At 46.5% G+C, this 15,415-nt stretch overlaps 1 protein-coding gene across 2 annotated transcripts in view; it reads left to right on the plus strand.

The window, feature by feature from the left end:
• The first annotated feature begins 451 nt into the window (after window positions 1–451).
• SUN2 (Sad1 and UNC84 domain containing 2) overlaps window positions 452–15,415 on the plus strand; it is a 28,093-nt gene continuing 13,129 nt past the window's right edge. The window contains exons 1-7 of one of the 2 annotated variants that reach the window (XM_082240213.1): window positions 452–909; window positions 4,597–4,763; window positions 9,941–10,137; window positions 11,096–11,233; window positions 12,478–12,573; window positions 13,311–13,404; window positions 14,814–14,884. In XM_082240213.1, coding sequence (XP_082096339.1) covers window positions 4,633–4,763; window positions 9,941–10,137; window positions 11,096–11,233; window positions 12,478–12,573; window positions 13,311–13,404; window positions 14,814–14,884 — 727 coding nt within the window. In that variant the 5' untranslated portion in view covers window positions 452–909; window positions 4,597–4,632. Of the gene's footprint in view, window positions 910–1,249; window positions 1,456–4,596; window positions 4,764–9,940; window positions 10,138–11,095; window positions 11,234–12,477; window positions 12,574–13,310; window positions 13,405–14,813; window positions 14,885–15,415 lie in introns of those variants that run through there. The other variant, XM_082240214.1, reaches the window with a different exon arrangement.

Raw genomic sequence — 15,415 nt, forward strand, 5'->3', positions numbered from 1 at the left:
AAAAAGGGTTTATATATATTCATGAATATATATATATTACTTTCATTAGGGCCAGCATGCTTTTCTAAAAAATAAAAAAGCGTCCGGTTTCGAGTTTCGTCTGAACTATTCATCATGGTTAACGAGGAAGAATATCTCAGCTGTTTCATTTTATTGTTTCCCGTCCAGAGAAGTCTACTACCGAACAGCATTGCAATAAAAAATAAATACGCTTTCACTTTTCCTGCTGGACTTTTTTTGCGGCGCTCCCCAGAATCGCTTCGAGGAATTTTTTTAAATACTGTATTACTATTACAGTGTTTTATTCTAATTTCTGCCCGCTAGAGGCGCTTTCCCTGCGGCGGCCTTCCTTATACGTCTCAGCCTCCAAGGGGCGGGGCGGAGGAGAGGGGCGGAGCCACCGCCTGTCGCAGCTCAACCCGCCGCCGGGGCCGACCTCCTCTTACGCAACCGGGCAGCTGAAGCCAGGAAAGGGAGCTGGCGAGGAGGCGGGCCCGACGCGTGCTTTTTGTTCAAACCCTCCAATGGGCGCAGGCCGTCGGGAGAGATTGACGGCGCAGGTCAGGTGCGGCTCTTGCCAATAAGCTCCCGCTGCTGGGATTTGACAGACGCACGCACACAAAACCCGGGCCATATTGTCGCCGTGCGGCTTCTCTTTAGCGCTCGGAGCAGGCGGGACCGGAGGCGGCGGCGGCAGCTCCTGAGGATTAACTTAATTAATTGCAAAAGGGATCCAGCAAGCTGACCTCGCGCCCATCCCCGCGAGGCAAAAGGGCTCTGGAGGGTTTTTATTTCCCATCCTTATTGTTGTCGGCATCTCGGGCGCTTTGCGGGATAAGTTTGTGCGCTTCAGGAGGAATCCCGGCTCGGAGAGGCAGAGGACGAGAGGAGACCGGAGAAGAAAAAAAGGTGGCGCCCTTTTGTTTCGTCTTGTTTTTTCCCTCTGCCCCAGAGTCAAGCTCCCCTTGCGCTGTTGCCCCAAGTCCTCCCCACCCCATTCCCCAGAAGTCACCCCAGGCGAGCCCCCCTCGCGCTCAGCCTTGATTTCTTTCCCTGGCCCGGAACAAAGCGCCACTTCTTCTCCTTCTCTACCGCCTCTTTTAATGTCCCCCGTTGAAACAACACTATGAAAAGACGCTCCGGATTGTCTCTCCGTTTATCTCTCGGCTTATCTCCCCCCCCCCGCCCCCCGCCCCGTCCTTGCAAGGAGCAGCGACGACCCGCCTCGCGCATGCTGCTTTTGTTGTTGTCCTCGCGAGGCGCTGGCAGCTGCGGCAGACCGGAGGGACTTTTCCTTGGCAGGGAGACGCGTTGAGGAGGGGAGCGGCCCCATCCCGGGCGTGTTTTGCTTGGGTGTAACGCTCCTCGAGTTCGCCGGGACTTTCTCTTGGAAGTCAGGGGCTGCCGCCGCCGCCGCCGCCGGAGGAGGGTGTTGCAGGGAGCAACGCGGAGCGGGTAGGGAAAGAGGGAGCAGGGTGGGACTTCCTGAGGACGCCCTCCCCGCGTGGCCGCCGGCTGCGGGTAGCGCAGGGCGCTTCATTCGACTGGCTCGTTTTTATTTCCCCCCCTCAGATCTGCTCCCGGGCCCCGCTCGCTCTTTCTTTTACTGTTTGTAATTGGCTTGAGTGGTCCCTTCAGAAACCGTTAGCCCGCGACCGGTAACTCGCAACGGCAGCCCTTGCCAGCCTGGTGCCCGCCCTCCATGAAGTTCAGGACTACAACTCCTATCGCCCCTGACTATTGGCCGTGCTGGCAGGGGCTGAAGGGAGTAATAATAATAATAATAATAATTAATTAATTTTATTATACCCCACCCATCTGAGTTTCCCCAGCCACTCTGGGTGGCTCCCAACAGAATATTGATATTATTAATAATAAAGTGATCAAACATTTAAAACGTCCCTAAACAGAGCTGCCTTTAAATATCTTCTAAAAGTCGACAGTTGTTTATTTTTTTGACATCTGATGGGAGGGCGTCTGAGGGCACTCAGTCGACAAGCAAAAGAGTTGTTGCTAGTGATGAATTTTAAAGGGGGTGGGGAGGTTCATACCCACTTGAAAGCCTGACTTCAGTGGTGGCTCATTATTAGGGAGGGGGGAAACAGGACTATTTTGAAGAGTGTTTTTATTTATTGTATTTGCTACTCCACCCCTTCCCCATACAGAACCTGTGAGGGTAAAATGGCACCCTGAGTTCTGTTGTGGTAGGTTGGACTGGAAGAGTGAAGTGACTGGCCCAAGGCCACCCAGGTAACTTCATGACAGGATTTGAACACAATCCCCGCCGCTACCACTAGTCCTCATCCAACCATGATGGGGAAGTGGATGACAATGGACAATTTGGACTTCAGTTCCTGTCAAGACAGCCAGTGTGTTGTAGTGGTTACGGTGTCAAACTAGGCTGAGAAGTAGATTAGGCTGAGAGGCAGTGAGCTTCATGGCCTAGTGGGGATTTGAACCCAGGTCCTGACACACTAACCACTGTACTGTACTGACAGCCTTTGCTGTTATGCTTTGTTCAGTGGCTTCTGCACATGTTCCAAGGTTAGAGAGTCAGCCTTTACATTGGGAGCAAGTTTCAGGACTTGTTCTTTCTTTTTGCCTCTGCAAAAACCTGAACTGGGCCCTGAAAGGACTCCCTTTTCCCCAGATGTCTCAGTCATTCTCCTTATTGGGGGGAGGGTGGGGGTGAAACTTGGTAAGAAAGGAAGGAGCAAGGCAGTTTGGCACATGCATAGGAAGTAACTTGACAGAGGTCCCTTATAATCTGCTGCTTCCCCCCTTCCTGTTCTGAAAAGAGGCCAAAACTGATCCCTAGAGTTAGCATACATGCTTTCTATTGTATCCCCCCAGGGATAAGTGCTGTTTCCTAATAGCACTGAACAGATGCCTTTGTACTTTTCTTTTGCTCTTTGGGATTTGATGTAAATGCCTCTTTACTTTGCGCCCACATGGAGTGGGGAGGAGTCTCTTGTGGGCTGCTGTAAAATGATGGAAAGGGGTGTGTGGAGCATAATAAGCCCTGTTTGCAGTATAGTTCTAGGCAAGTACAGGAACAGCTTGAGCATCCTGCTTCTGTGGAGGGAAGGGATTTATTTTTAATTTTTTTACAAGGATCCAGGGAAAGGGATCTTCTGCAGGCAAGCATGTGAACTGTCAGGCGCCGTTTTGCCAATGTAGCCCTGAAGAGAATTGGCCGCATCTCCCAGAATAGCTGTGGTGCAGGATTACAAACGCAGGCTGGCATAACATGATCGAGATTTGACTGGTTTTGTTATTGAAGTTTCATAAGTGGTTGCCTATGAACAGCCTGGTGACTGCTTGCTTGTTGCTGTGATTGTAGAGAGCCAGGGAGGCAGACTTTATAACCGTATAAGGGGTGGATATTTGAGCAGAGTCAGGCTAGGTTTCTGCTGTTCGGACTGTTTTGCATCTTGGCAGGCAAATCTGCAGGGCGGCTGCCTGGTGGTGTAAAAATACAGCCGCTGCCAGAGGGTCACCTAAATGAGCCTGACTTAAGTCTGAGATGGCTCTCTCCTTGGCTGGCCTGGGACATGTGTTCTTTTCTTGGCCAAGAGCTCTGCAGCTCCCTGCCAGGTTTTGGCTCCTGGTGCTCTGAAAAGGAGCATGTGATTCATATGTCTGCTGGTTAGAAAGTTGAGCTCACGTGCTCAGGCCAGCCAGACGGAGGCTCTAGTGAAGGGGCCTGTAAGGTAGCAGGAACTTCTAAATCTCAGGTCGCAGTTCTTCCTGCTGGACAAGTAGCAATGCCCCTAATCCTCCTGTTTCAAGTAGAATTAGTAGATCTGCATCAGTTACCCTTTTACGAGTGTTTTCAGATGAGCTGTTTGTGGAGCATTCTGATCCGCTTGGATGGCGGTCAGATGACATTTTGTCAAAGCAAGTGTTAGCCCAGTGCATTTTCCCATTGCTTTCCTTATCACAAAAGGTCTGATTTGGGAGAGGAAATGGGTTTGTTGTGTGAAACCTCCCACACATACCAGCCTAAACTTGTTAGTATGTGATTGAATCCCAAATGTTTTTGTCTGGAATGTGGCCATGAACTCTGATATTGCCACTTGCTCAACTGAGTGGAAGCTAGAGAGGGTTCTCTGAGTGCGTAGAAACTAGCCTACTGTCCAGACATAAATGTTTCATTTAGTTATTCAGCCCGCTTTTGCCTCTGGCCCCACCCCCCACTGGCATATGGCCCTTGGAAGGTTGCCCAGAAGGAAAAGTGGCCCTTGGGCTGAAAAAGCTTTCCCACCCCTGATCTAGATGACCCCAAGGTCTTTCCAACCCTGTGATCCATCAGGGTGGCTGTTATATTCTTGCTACACCTCTAAAACTTACGCTGTCATGCCAAGGACAAGACTCCTGTCTTGGACCCCAGACTAGCTCTGCATGAGCCTGATTCTGGGATCTGTAGATTTTCAAGAGTGCTGGGAATTGTAGCTCTGTAAGGCTTAACTGCATTTCCCAAGTTTATTTAGGGGAAGCTTTGTGCTTTAATTGCACAGTGCGGAATGTTACTGTGGCTGTCACAGCTGCTGAGTTTGTGGACCTTATGCTCTCTTCTCTCTATTGCTTCCCCAGGTATCTTGACAAAGGTCTGGTGGTTTTCCTTTGACCATGTCCCGACGAAGCCAGCGCCTTGGAACTGTTCGTTATTACCAAAATGAAGATGATGACAACATCAGTAATAGTGGAGGGAGTTCATTGCTGGGTAGTCAGCACATCCTATATAAAGATGTCTCTGATAGGTAAGTCAGAACAAAGCAAAAGGGAACCCACACCTTTCCCTCCCTCCTAAATGTTGATGCACTGCCAAGTTTCTCTGCAGCTCATTATAAAACATTAGCTTGTTATTGCTGCCTTTCACATCCAAGGGTTGCATGTGATATGTAACTGGCATGAGCTGGGGATAGGAAGAGGCATTTTGTGTTGTGGGAGAAACTAATAGCAGTTTGCATGGTGCAATCCAAATTCACAAATTAGATAGATAGATAGATAGATAGATAGATAGATAGATAGATATTGCATTTTGAAAAATCACATTTTGCTTTTAGACATTTGGTTGAGAATTTTCAGCACTGAAAGTTGTATTCGGACCTCAAACTGGATATCAGATTTATAGAGCTGAAGCATGGTTGAATTTCAGATCTGAGCACTGCTGTATTTTTAGGAAATTTATTGTTAACATCAAGCAGGGCCCAAACAGGTTTAACTGCAATATTAATCACAGCTATATTGCCCAGAGCTCTAACTCTGCATCCTTCAAAGTGGTTCTTAGAAGACTCTCAACTTGATTCTCTTCCTACGCAGAATTCCAGTATAATTCTTGCCACATTCTCCCACATCTGACTTGTGATAACCCTCCCTATTTCCACAGTTTTTTCCCAAGCAGCAATATAGCCACACCTTGTCTGATGCACAGCACATTACTTGATTAGAGGAGAAAGGAAGGGTTGCAGTACAGGAGAAGTAACTTTTCTAGTTCTTCAGCTTTGCTGGATGTGACATTTCCAAAGTTACACATTTATTACAGAAGTCTTAAGGCCCTTCAATGTGTTATTAAAAATTAAGTGCAGCACTAGAGTTCATCCTAGCCTTTTATAGAATGTACGGTGCAGCAGTCAGTTGGCACAAATAGGTGGTTATGCTGTGGGAAACTTACGTTGCTTTGAAAGAAAAAAAAACTTGACAGGGCCCATTTTCAAAACTTGCTTTATACGTTTCACTTTTAGAAAGTAGCAGTAGCTTAGCACTACAATGGCACAGTATGGGGAAAACATTTATTTATTTATTTATTTATGCATGCATGCATGCATACATACATACATACCCTGCCTTTTTTCCTTGATGGGACTGAAGGTGGCTTAGTTAAAAGCAAGAGCCACAGAAAACCGCCACAAAATGCACCATGAAAAAAAGAGAAACCTATCCTCTTTAAAATAAAAAAAGTTATTGCTTGTTACAGCTAGGGAGTTCAGTTGGTTGCCAGCCATTACTGATGTCACATGGGCTGGCCACTACACGTGCCCACTGTGCTTGCATTTATTTATCTATTTTTGCTTTTAAACCTTTCCTTCATGAAGATCAAGGTGGTATACATTGCTCTCCTCTTGTGCTTGTTATCCTTACAACAGCCCTGTGAGGTAGGTGAGGCCGAGAGGTGGTTTCTAAGGTCACCCAGAGAAGGTTCACGGCTGAGGGAGGATTTGAACCAGAGCCTAGTCCGACCCTCTCACCACTGCACCACACCTGTCACCATGTGAAGTGGCCTCTATTTGCTGGCTGTAACCTTTTTTACTGGTCCTCTGTACTTAGGAGGAGGAGGAAAGGTGAAATAACTGACTGACATATGCAATGGCACATCCTGCGCTCTCTCTCTCTCTTGAAGTTTGAGTCCAAAAACAGGTCAGGGCCACAGGTTCCCCATAGCCAAAGAAGTTCAGTTTACAAAAGAGGGTGAGGGGAAGCTGTGCTCCTTGTTTTTCAGGCAAATGGCTTGTCAGGATTTTTCTCTTCCCCCTCACCCCTGGCCCAGTCAGTTGGCAACCCCATTTTCCATCTAGGAGTAGCTATTGCCTGGCTCCTGGGGGGGCGGGGCGGGTAATGCATTCATGCTGCTTGTGAGCTTCCCAGAGGCATCTAGTTGGCCATTGTGGGAAAAGGATGCTGGACTAGGTGGGGCTTTGGCCTAGTCCAGCAGGGCTCTTCCGTTCCTCCTTCCTTCCTGTTCCACCACGAGCAGCTGCTAGACGCTAAGCCGTCCAGGAAAACCGCAGCTGCTGCAGAGGAAGCAGGCAGGAAGTAAGAGGTGGGAGAAAGAGCAAGCAGAGCAGTCTATTTGTGTGCTGAGCACATCTTCTCTCGCTTTGCAGAAGATCCGTAGGTGGCTAAGAAATGTTGTCATCTGCCTCTGCTCCCCCCAACTTTTAAAAATCATTTTTAAAATAGGCCAGGCAGAAATAGCTGCTTGTGCTATTTAAAAATGCACTCAGCAGCAAAGTTGTATATCTCTGTATTACCCTGGGCATTTCTCCTAATTCTGCATGAAAAAACCATGTTCTGGTTTCTTCCTGTAATGGAAACACGTTGTTGATCCCTCAGTGGCTATTTCCTGAGCCGTCACACCTAATCTACAGACAGAGAGGTGAGACAGGAAGTATCTATCATACCACAGCAAATATGAGCCACTGCTTTGGTGAGGTTATTATTGAAATTTTAAAGTGCAGGTGGGCAACCTGTGGCCTCAATACCAATTTTGTGGCTCCTGAAATTGCCTCATTCTTCTGTATTGTCAGGGGTTATTCCTTTCCTCTTTGTTTCCTTTTTATTTTTTATTTTTTTGGCCTGGCTTCTTAAAGTGTGTCTCTCCTCTTTCTATGTAATTTCAGAATAACTGGAAGGATCTGAGAATGTATTTATAGCACACTAAAGTCAGAAAGGAGTTGCTTTCGCTTGCTTTCCAGAACATTAGCTGTATTGATCTGTTGTATTACGCTCCCTTGTATACTTACTTGAGAGTAACCCTGTCAAACCCAGTGGGGTTTACTTCTGAGTAGACCTGCATGGGATTGAGAGAGCTAACCTCCAGTAGTTTTGATGACCAGTTTAGGCAGCCCCCCAACAGATTGTCCCTGAGAAAATGTGTCCCTTGCACAAAAAAGGCTGTCTGGCCCTGTTTAAAGCTTCAGGCCTCATAACACACTTTTAAACTTCTGGGTTGCCCCAGTTCATCCGCAGTCCGTCTGTGATATGGTTCAAAGCATGTATAGTGTGTACAAGTGCCTGGACTGAGACATTGCTCCAATGCTGGCATAAGAAAAGGAATAGAACAAAGCCACCCACAGAGAAACTTGTTCTAGGATCCTTTCCCCACTTGGAGCATCAAGCATGCCCCATAATCCCCATAATCCGAGAATATTTTGGGGTGTACAGTATATATAGAGCATGGGTTCCCCAAGGGAGCCCCCAACCTGATTTCACCCAGCCCTCTTTGGGTTCCATCATCTGTTCAACAAAGAGGGGAAAGGGCTTCAGGCTTATGCAAACTGTACAATTGCAGCTCCTTCCACTGCAAGATCAAAGCAGAAGGGGGAATGTTTCAGCAGATGTTTTGCAGATATGCAAAAGGTAGTCTGTGCATTTTGCAGTGGCTATTGCATGCCTGCCTTTCAAAGTTTTGAGTTTCTAAATAGCTTTAACTTGGGGCTTGCAGTTTATCTGTGCATGATCTTATTTGCATTCTTCTGCAGAGATTCTTTTTAATAAAAACAAAAGCAAGCCAAATGTCATACACAAATGGTAGTTGGTGACTTGTTGCTTTCATCTTTATCTCACCCTTTCTCCAGTGCACATGGGTCCACCTTCCCATTTTATCCTCACAAAAATGTCATGTGGCAGCTAAGACTGAGAATGTGTGACTGGCCCAAGGTCACCTAGTAAGAAGAGTCCCTGTTGTCATAGTGGCTGCCCAAATGCTCCTGGGAAGCTCACAAGCAGGGCTTGAGCATAACAGCACCTGCTGCACATGCTCCCCAGCAACCGGTCTCCAGATGCATACTGTCTCTGATACTGCAGGTAGTGCATAGCCAGCCACCATGATTACTAGTAGCCATTGAGCTGCACAGCTAGACAGGGATTTGAACCAGTCCCTCCCTGGATGAAGTTTACAGCTTACTCCCCTTTCAGAGTATCTCACCCACTTGCAGTGCACAATTATCGCCACATAATGGACATTCAAAAGCCAGTTCTAATCCCTTTCAGATCCACACTAACCTTGAACATGCATCATTTCCCCTTTTCTCTTTCTGTCCTGTTAAGTTCAGCCCCCAGATGCATGTCTGTTAAGTGGTGAGAGTTTAGTCATTACATACTACCAGCTTCATGTGTGTGAGCTTTGCCTTTCCCACACATTTATTGATTAAATTTGTATCTTGTCTTTCCTCTGATGAACTCGGGGTAGCGTTTGTGGGTTTATTTCCAGCTCTCATTTTATCCTCATGGCAACCCTGTGGGGGAGGTAGGAATGGGAGAGAAAGTAGATAAAGTTTGCATTTAAGGGCTGACCTGCTGAATTCACACTTTCCAAAATGCAAGAATCAAAACACAGCCATCCTTCAAAATTTGCAGTTCCCTGGATTCTTCGGTACAGTTCTGCAGCCAAGTAATATGTCCAAAAATACAAATATTAGAGGAATATATACATAACTGTGAAAATAGCATACAAAAATGCATATAAGAGAAAATTGCTTTGCAAAAATGTGCATATTGAACAGAACTGGATACAAAAACATGTACATTAGGACAAATTAGCACTACAATGCTGATGAATTTAAAATAAAAATTCCAAACTGACATGGAAGTGTGGAGAACTGAACTTAAGACTGGAAGAATGAGAAATGGTCAGATTCACCCATCCCTGGTGGTAGACTTGCTTGAGAAGGTCTCAATCAACCAGTTTGTTTCATGACATAGTGGGGGTTTATATGTGCGAAAGCTGCCCCAGGTCATTTGACCCTTTAAAAGATATACCTAGTTCTCTTTTTCTGTCTTAGAAAAGACTGCACAAGGCACTCTGTTTAGGGTTTAAACATAACACATTATTTTACCTGGTACACTAAAACATATTTACATGCATTTATTTATATATCTTGGACTGACAGACTTATGAGACTTTACAGACTTCTGAGGCACATAGCAGCATACAACAAACTCACTAACGCTCTACAGTTGATAACAGACGTAACTGAAAAAACTGCCTACTGCAGTAACATCATAGAATTATATGCTACATTAACTATTTCCGTAGCATTTTAGATGCACCACTCCCACATGAACCTGGTTCTTCCATTTCTTAGTCCACCATTCTAACCACTATCACACTGACACACATCAGCATGACTGTGTGTTCCTTTTTTTACTCCTGCAGCCGGAGCCTGAGAAGGAAATCAAGCAGTGTGAAGCGGCCATCTCCGGCTCCTAGCCTGGGAAGCAACCCTGCTGCCCATACCACCTCCTATTATAGCGAGTCTGTGGTCAGCGAATCTTACCTGGGAGATGGCAGGGGACTTTCTGGCAGAAGCAGCGCCCTCTTGGATGATCCACTAGACCGCAATTCTTATTGGAGTGAGTATTTCTTTTCCGCTTAAGCCGAGGTTGGGGAATCCGTTGCCCTCCAGATGTTGGTGGACTCCAACTCCCATCATTCCAACATTGGGGGGGGATACCAGTCTACCACCCAGTGTAAGCTGTAGAGAGGTTCTATATGGTTGCTTAGCACCCTCCTCAGCTACTTCTTTCTTATTCTGAAATATTTACATCTGCTTGCTCTGCAGATCATATGTATATTTTTCTGTTAGAATTATATAGTATTATGACTGCTCTATTTATATTGATAGGAATCAGGGTTGTGGGTTCAAGCCCCACATTGGGCAAAAGATTCCTGCATTCCAGGGAGTTGAACTGTGTGAGCTTTGTGGTCCCTTTAAACTCTACAGTTCTATGATTCTAGGTATACTAAATGGTTGTGCTGAAAATTTCATGGTATTGCTGTGTGTGATGCTGTTAGCTTGAAGAACAAAGTAGGAAAAGTAGGAAAAGAATTTAAATACACCAGCCTTCCTCAACCCGGTGCCCTCCCGATGTTTAGGGCATCCCAGCATTCCTGTCCGTTGGCTGCGCTGGCTGAGGCTGCTGAGAGTTGGAGTCCAAAACATCTAGAGAAGAGCTTGCATCCGCTTTGCTCTTCCCCAGGTTTTTTAAGTTGGTGCAGGATGGCAGCCAAGCCACAGTTTAGTTGAGGTTTGTGGTTAAGGTTTCTTCTCTTTAATCACAGCCCGTAGTTGTAGGACAAACCTTGGCTACAGGTTATCGTTAAGGGAGGTAATGGCTAATTTGACATCAGGTGGGCGTAGCTTGCCCAAATTTGTCTCATGGGTCAAATCAGAAGGTTTAGCAAGCCAGATTGGGCCCAAGAGCCATTGGTTCTCCACCCCTGGTGTGGACAATACTGAGATTGATGGTCTGATCCAGTATGATAAGGCACCTTCCTATGTTCCTAAAGAAGTTCCTCTTTCCTGGCCAGGCGAGGAGTTGTCAGCAAGGAGGAGGAGAGGTACTGGAGGCTCGGAGTCCAGTAAAAAAATCAATGGGCTGGTTGAAAGGAAAACCTACGACACCTACGCCTCATCATCTGGCTACTCCTCTGAGGATGATTATGCAGGTACAGAAGTGCTCTTTGTCCCAAGGCAGTAGCAATGATGCTCTGTAATGAGAAACCTCCTAGGAGAGAAAACTCATGTAAAAAAAAAATCTTCTTGCACCAAGCCCTGTCCCACAACATAGACTGCTTTTATGTCTCTTGTGGTGAAAACAGAGATAACCCTTTCACAATGGCCCTTTGCCTGTAGTGTCATTCTAGCTTTGCAGCTCCTCACACACACTGGCAAACCTTTGGTTCTGGCATCAGTCTCCCACCCACCCGCCGTTCCCTCATGCTGCAGGAAGGCTGCTCACCTTCGTAAAAAAAGAAACAATAAAATAAGAACGACACGACACATAATGCAATATTCCAATTCAATTAAGCAAGCTGCAGCGACAAGAATTCAGATGCCCATACTGGTCTTGTGTTCTAGGGTTCTGTGGGGGTGAGGCAAGACCAGTTGCTATTTCTGCAGCGGATCTGCGTCTCCAGCATCCTAGAGCTGACCGATCGGCATGAAAGGGAAGCTTTTTAGCTGCTGTATGCTCCAAAGTGAAGGAACACTGAAAGCACATTTTTGCTTCATTTTGAAGAGAATGGTGTGCAAGTTCTGTTATGCACAATGAAACTTCACAGGAACCACAACTTAAGTCACTCCAAAGGAAAGAGCTATGTGCACAGGAAACAGTAGTTCTAGCTGAAGGGCAGCACATGGAGGTCTGTGCTGATAGTTGCAATGCATCCCTATTTTTTATTACTATTCTATAATCTTAGAAGGTTGTACAATATTTGAAGGAGTGAGGCTGTGAGGGGGCATGGGTATGACTATAATGAAGGAACCCTGCTCTTCTGAATTTGCCACTATGCTACTGGATGCCTAAGACACCTCACCCCACATCAGGGCAAAAAAGGTGAGTTTTCACCTGCTGAAAAAATGACAACAGTGTTGTGATTGGATGGGCCTGAGAAGGGAGGTTGTTTCAAAGGTGTGGGGCCAGCACAGGGAAGGCCCACCCATGTGCCCCCTTCCTCACTAGGTGTAGGGACCACCACCAAAGCTTCCCTTGCACTTCTTAAAACTCAGGCAGGTTGGTAAATGCTTTATCAGTCCCCTCTGTTTCCTTGGACAGGTTTCTTCTACTTTGGGAACCAAGGAAATAGAATCATAAAGAAATAATGTATTTTCCTTATATTCAAAGTGTGTTAGGGAGGGAGGAAGAAGTGATGCCCTGTTTGCTGACAAACCTATACTCTGTTTCCTGCAGGTCAGACCTACTTGGACCAGAACACTTCTGGTTCTGTGTTGAGGAATGCAATCTCCAAAGCTGGCTCTTTTCTGTGGCTGGTGCTTACATCACCAGGTAAATGGAAAAGTTGTTAAGTGTTTTATTTAGAGGAGTGATTTTCATTATGCAAGTTAGCAAATGGAAATGAAAAGACAGCCTGAGACCTTCTACCCCCACTGAGATCACACTGCTAGTTGTCCATCATATTACAGAGGCCTGGCTGGCCTCAACTACAAATCCGACATGTAGTGTTTCTGGTCCAGTGCTGTGGAACACTCTCCCAGCAGAGATGCAGCAGACACCCTCCCTTTGGGCTTCCATACATCTCTTGAAGATCTTTTTGTGCCAATACAATTACATGACTATTTGTGACAACAGTAGTTAGTGATAACATTATTGTCTTAGCATTGCTAAGCAAATTGGCCTTCTGTCATATCCAGCCTAGAGAGCTGGAATCAAATCTCTTGATATAATTCAACCCTTTCACGATGGAGTCTCCTCCTGACTTTCCTGTAACAGAAGGGCAGTTTTTTAGGACAGCAGTGGGAGCATTGCAGAAGATTTAGATGTTCTGGTTTCTCTGACTGTTGCCATTTCTGCTGCCAGATCTGCCTACATGGCAAGCGAATAAAGGAAGTTGTGTGCCAAGACCTGTTTCCGATGAGCTACATTGGGGAGATGGGAAGTGTGTGAAGGGAAGCTGGTATTATACCACTTTGCCAGAGCAGGAAATGAAGTCTTAGATCTTGAAACAAGCTGAGCTGTTGACATGGCCTGTTGCTGTTTTTCATGCTGCTCTGGTGACTTTGCAGGTCGGGTCTTTGGATTGCTATACTGGTGGATGGGGACCGCGTGGTACCGCCTGACCACTGCAGCCTCCCTGCTGGACGTCTTCGTCTTAACACGGTCAGTGTGGCAGAGAATTTAGAATGTTCAGGAATGCGGCTGGCAGCAATTTCTGAACTGGCTGAGAGGCAGCAATTGGGTGGGAGCTGAAAAGTGCAAATGCCAACAGGGTTTCCAAAGCTTGCCCTACAGGAGGGAGTGGGAGCCTCCTGCTCCCCAGGAGTTGATAGACTCTGACTCCCTGAAAATTGGCCATGCTGAACTATTTTTCTTTCTTTTTCTGGTTTGCATTTGATGTTTTAGCTTTGCTGTGGTTGCAGTGGCATTACTATTTTGATTTTGTTATTCAACTTGGAATGCCACTTTATAGTCAGTCTGTGTATATACATTTAATTAATTAATTAATTAATTAATTAATAATAAATTGTTTGTATGTTGTGTGGTTGGAATGATGAATTTGTTAGCTGCCTTGAGCTGCTTTTGAAAATTAGGGGGGCTAGCCATTTGAAAAATAAACTAAATATGTGCAGTCCTTCTGATGTCATACAGGCTGCCCCTTATTTGCTGGAATGGCCTCTCCCATGGCTGATCCTGGACTACAATTCCTATCATCCCTGACTGTCGGCCATGCTGGCTGGGGCTGATGGGAGTTTGGAGTCCCAGCAGCATTGGGAGGACGACGACAATAGGTTGGAGACAGCTGAACTAAGGGGTCACCATATGCAACCCAGTATCTGGGGCTGAGATTGGAGCTACAGGTTGCAAGAGACTTGCAACTGCTGCTGCCCATCTCGCTCTGTTTGGTTCCTCTTCTCACTAATGGCAACCATAGCACCAAGTGTTGTGCGAAGATGTCATGTTGCGTATTTCCCTGTCCCCTTTTGCATTGTGGGGTGGGAAAGCTCACAGTATGATGGCTGACACATTGTGTTGTGGTAGTCCAGAGATTAGTAATCTCAGTCTCGGAGAGGGGCAGTGCAATAATTACTTACTACATGCTGCATTGTGGTAGACCAAGGGTGGGGGACCACAGGCCTGGGGTCTGAATGTGGCCCTCTGTGCTTCACTGTGTGGCCCTCAGAGCTCTCCCAGGCCCCACCCCTCCCTCTCCCTACTTTGCACCCCTGATACTTGGATAATGCCTTTTGCTTCCCTGGATGGAGGTTAGAGAGAGTTGTGGCAGTGCATATGTAGAAATTTAGCACATTGTACAAAGGTAAATACATTGTTTTCCCTGCTTTTGCCTTTTGCCCTGTCCACCACTGGCATGTGGGGCCCCCAGAAGGTTGCCCAGAATGAAATGTGGCTCTCAGGCTGCAAAAAGATTTCCCCACCCTTATGGTAGACATTATGAGGAAGGGCAAATTGACCATAGACAGTGGCTGCTCCGCTTCTTTGTCAGGTTTTGCCTTTGTGGAATTCCACTGCATCTTATCCTCTCCCTTTCTCTCTTGCTCCTTGGTTCTCAGGAGCTATCCAATCCTGAAGAAGCTCCTGTTGCTGTTGCTCCTGTTGCTGCTCCTGACTGCCATTGGCTACGGTGAGTTCCATATTTCTGTCAAGGTCCTCCTGCACATCAATAAGTGCTTCTTAATGATTAGTTATTCACCAACTTCCTTTCAGGAAGGGGAGAACTGTAGTGTAATAAGGACTGCTTTGCAGGATCAGACCACCCACCATTCCTCCTCCTGCAGCAGCCAGCCAGATGCCTCTGGAAGCTCACAGACAAGGCATGATGGCAATTATTCCTTTGTTTTATCTGCCTGCATCTGAACACTGGGCTTCCAATTTTGCTACCTCTGCTGGTAGCTTTTGTTAGTAATATCCTCCAAGATTCTGTCTGGTCTCTTAATTTTTTTAAAATTTCCCCTTCTGGGGAGAAGCTGTAGCTCAGTAGGAGTCCACGTTTTGCATGCAGAAGGTCTCAGGTTCAACCACTGGCATCTCCAGGATGGATGGGGGAAGGCCAGACTTGGGGCTCTTCTGATGCTGCTGAACTATAACTCCCCCCATCCCTGAGCATTGGCCATGCTGGCTGGGGCTGCCAGGATTGGTTTGCCATGGGAGGCAG

Source organism: Podarcis vaucheri, assembly GCF_965113315.1.
Source record: "Podarcis vaucheri genome assembly, chromosome: 10".
NCBI classification, from domain to species: Eukaryota; Metazoa; Chordata; class Lepidosauria; order Squamata; family Lacertidae; genus Podarcis; species Podarcis vaucheri.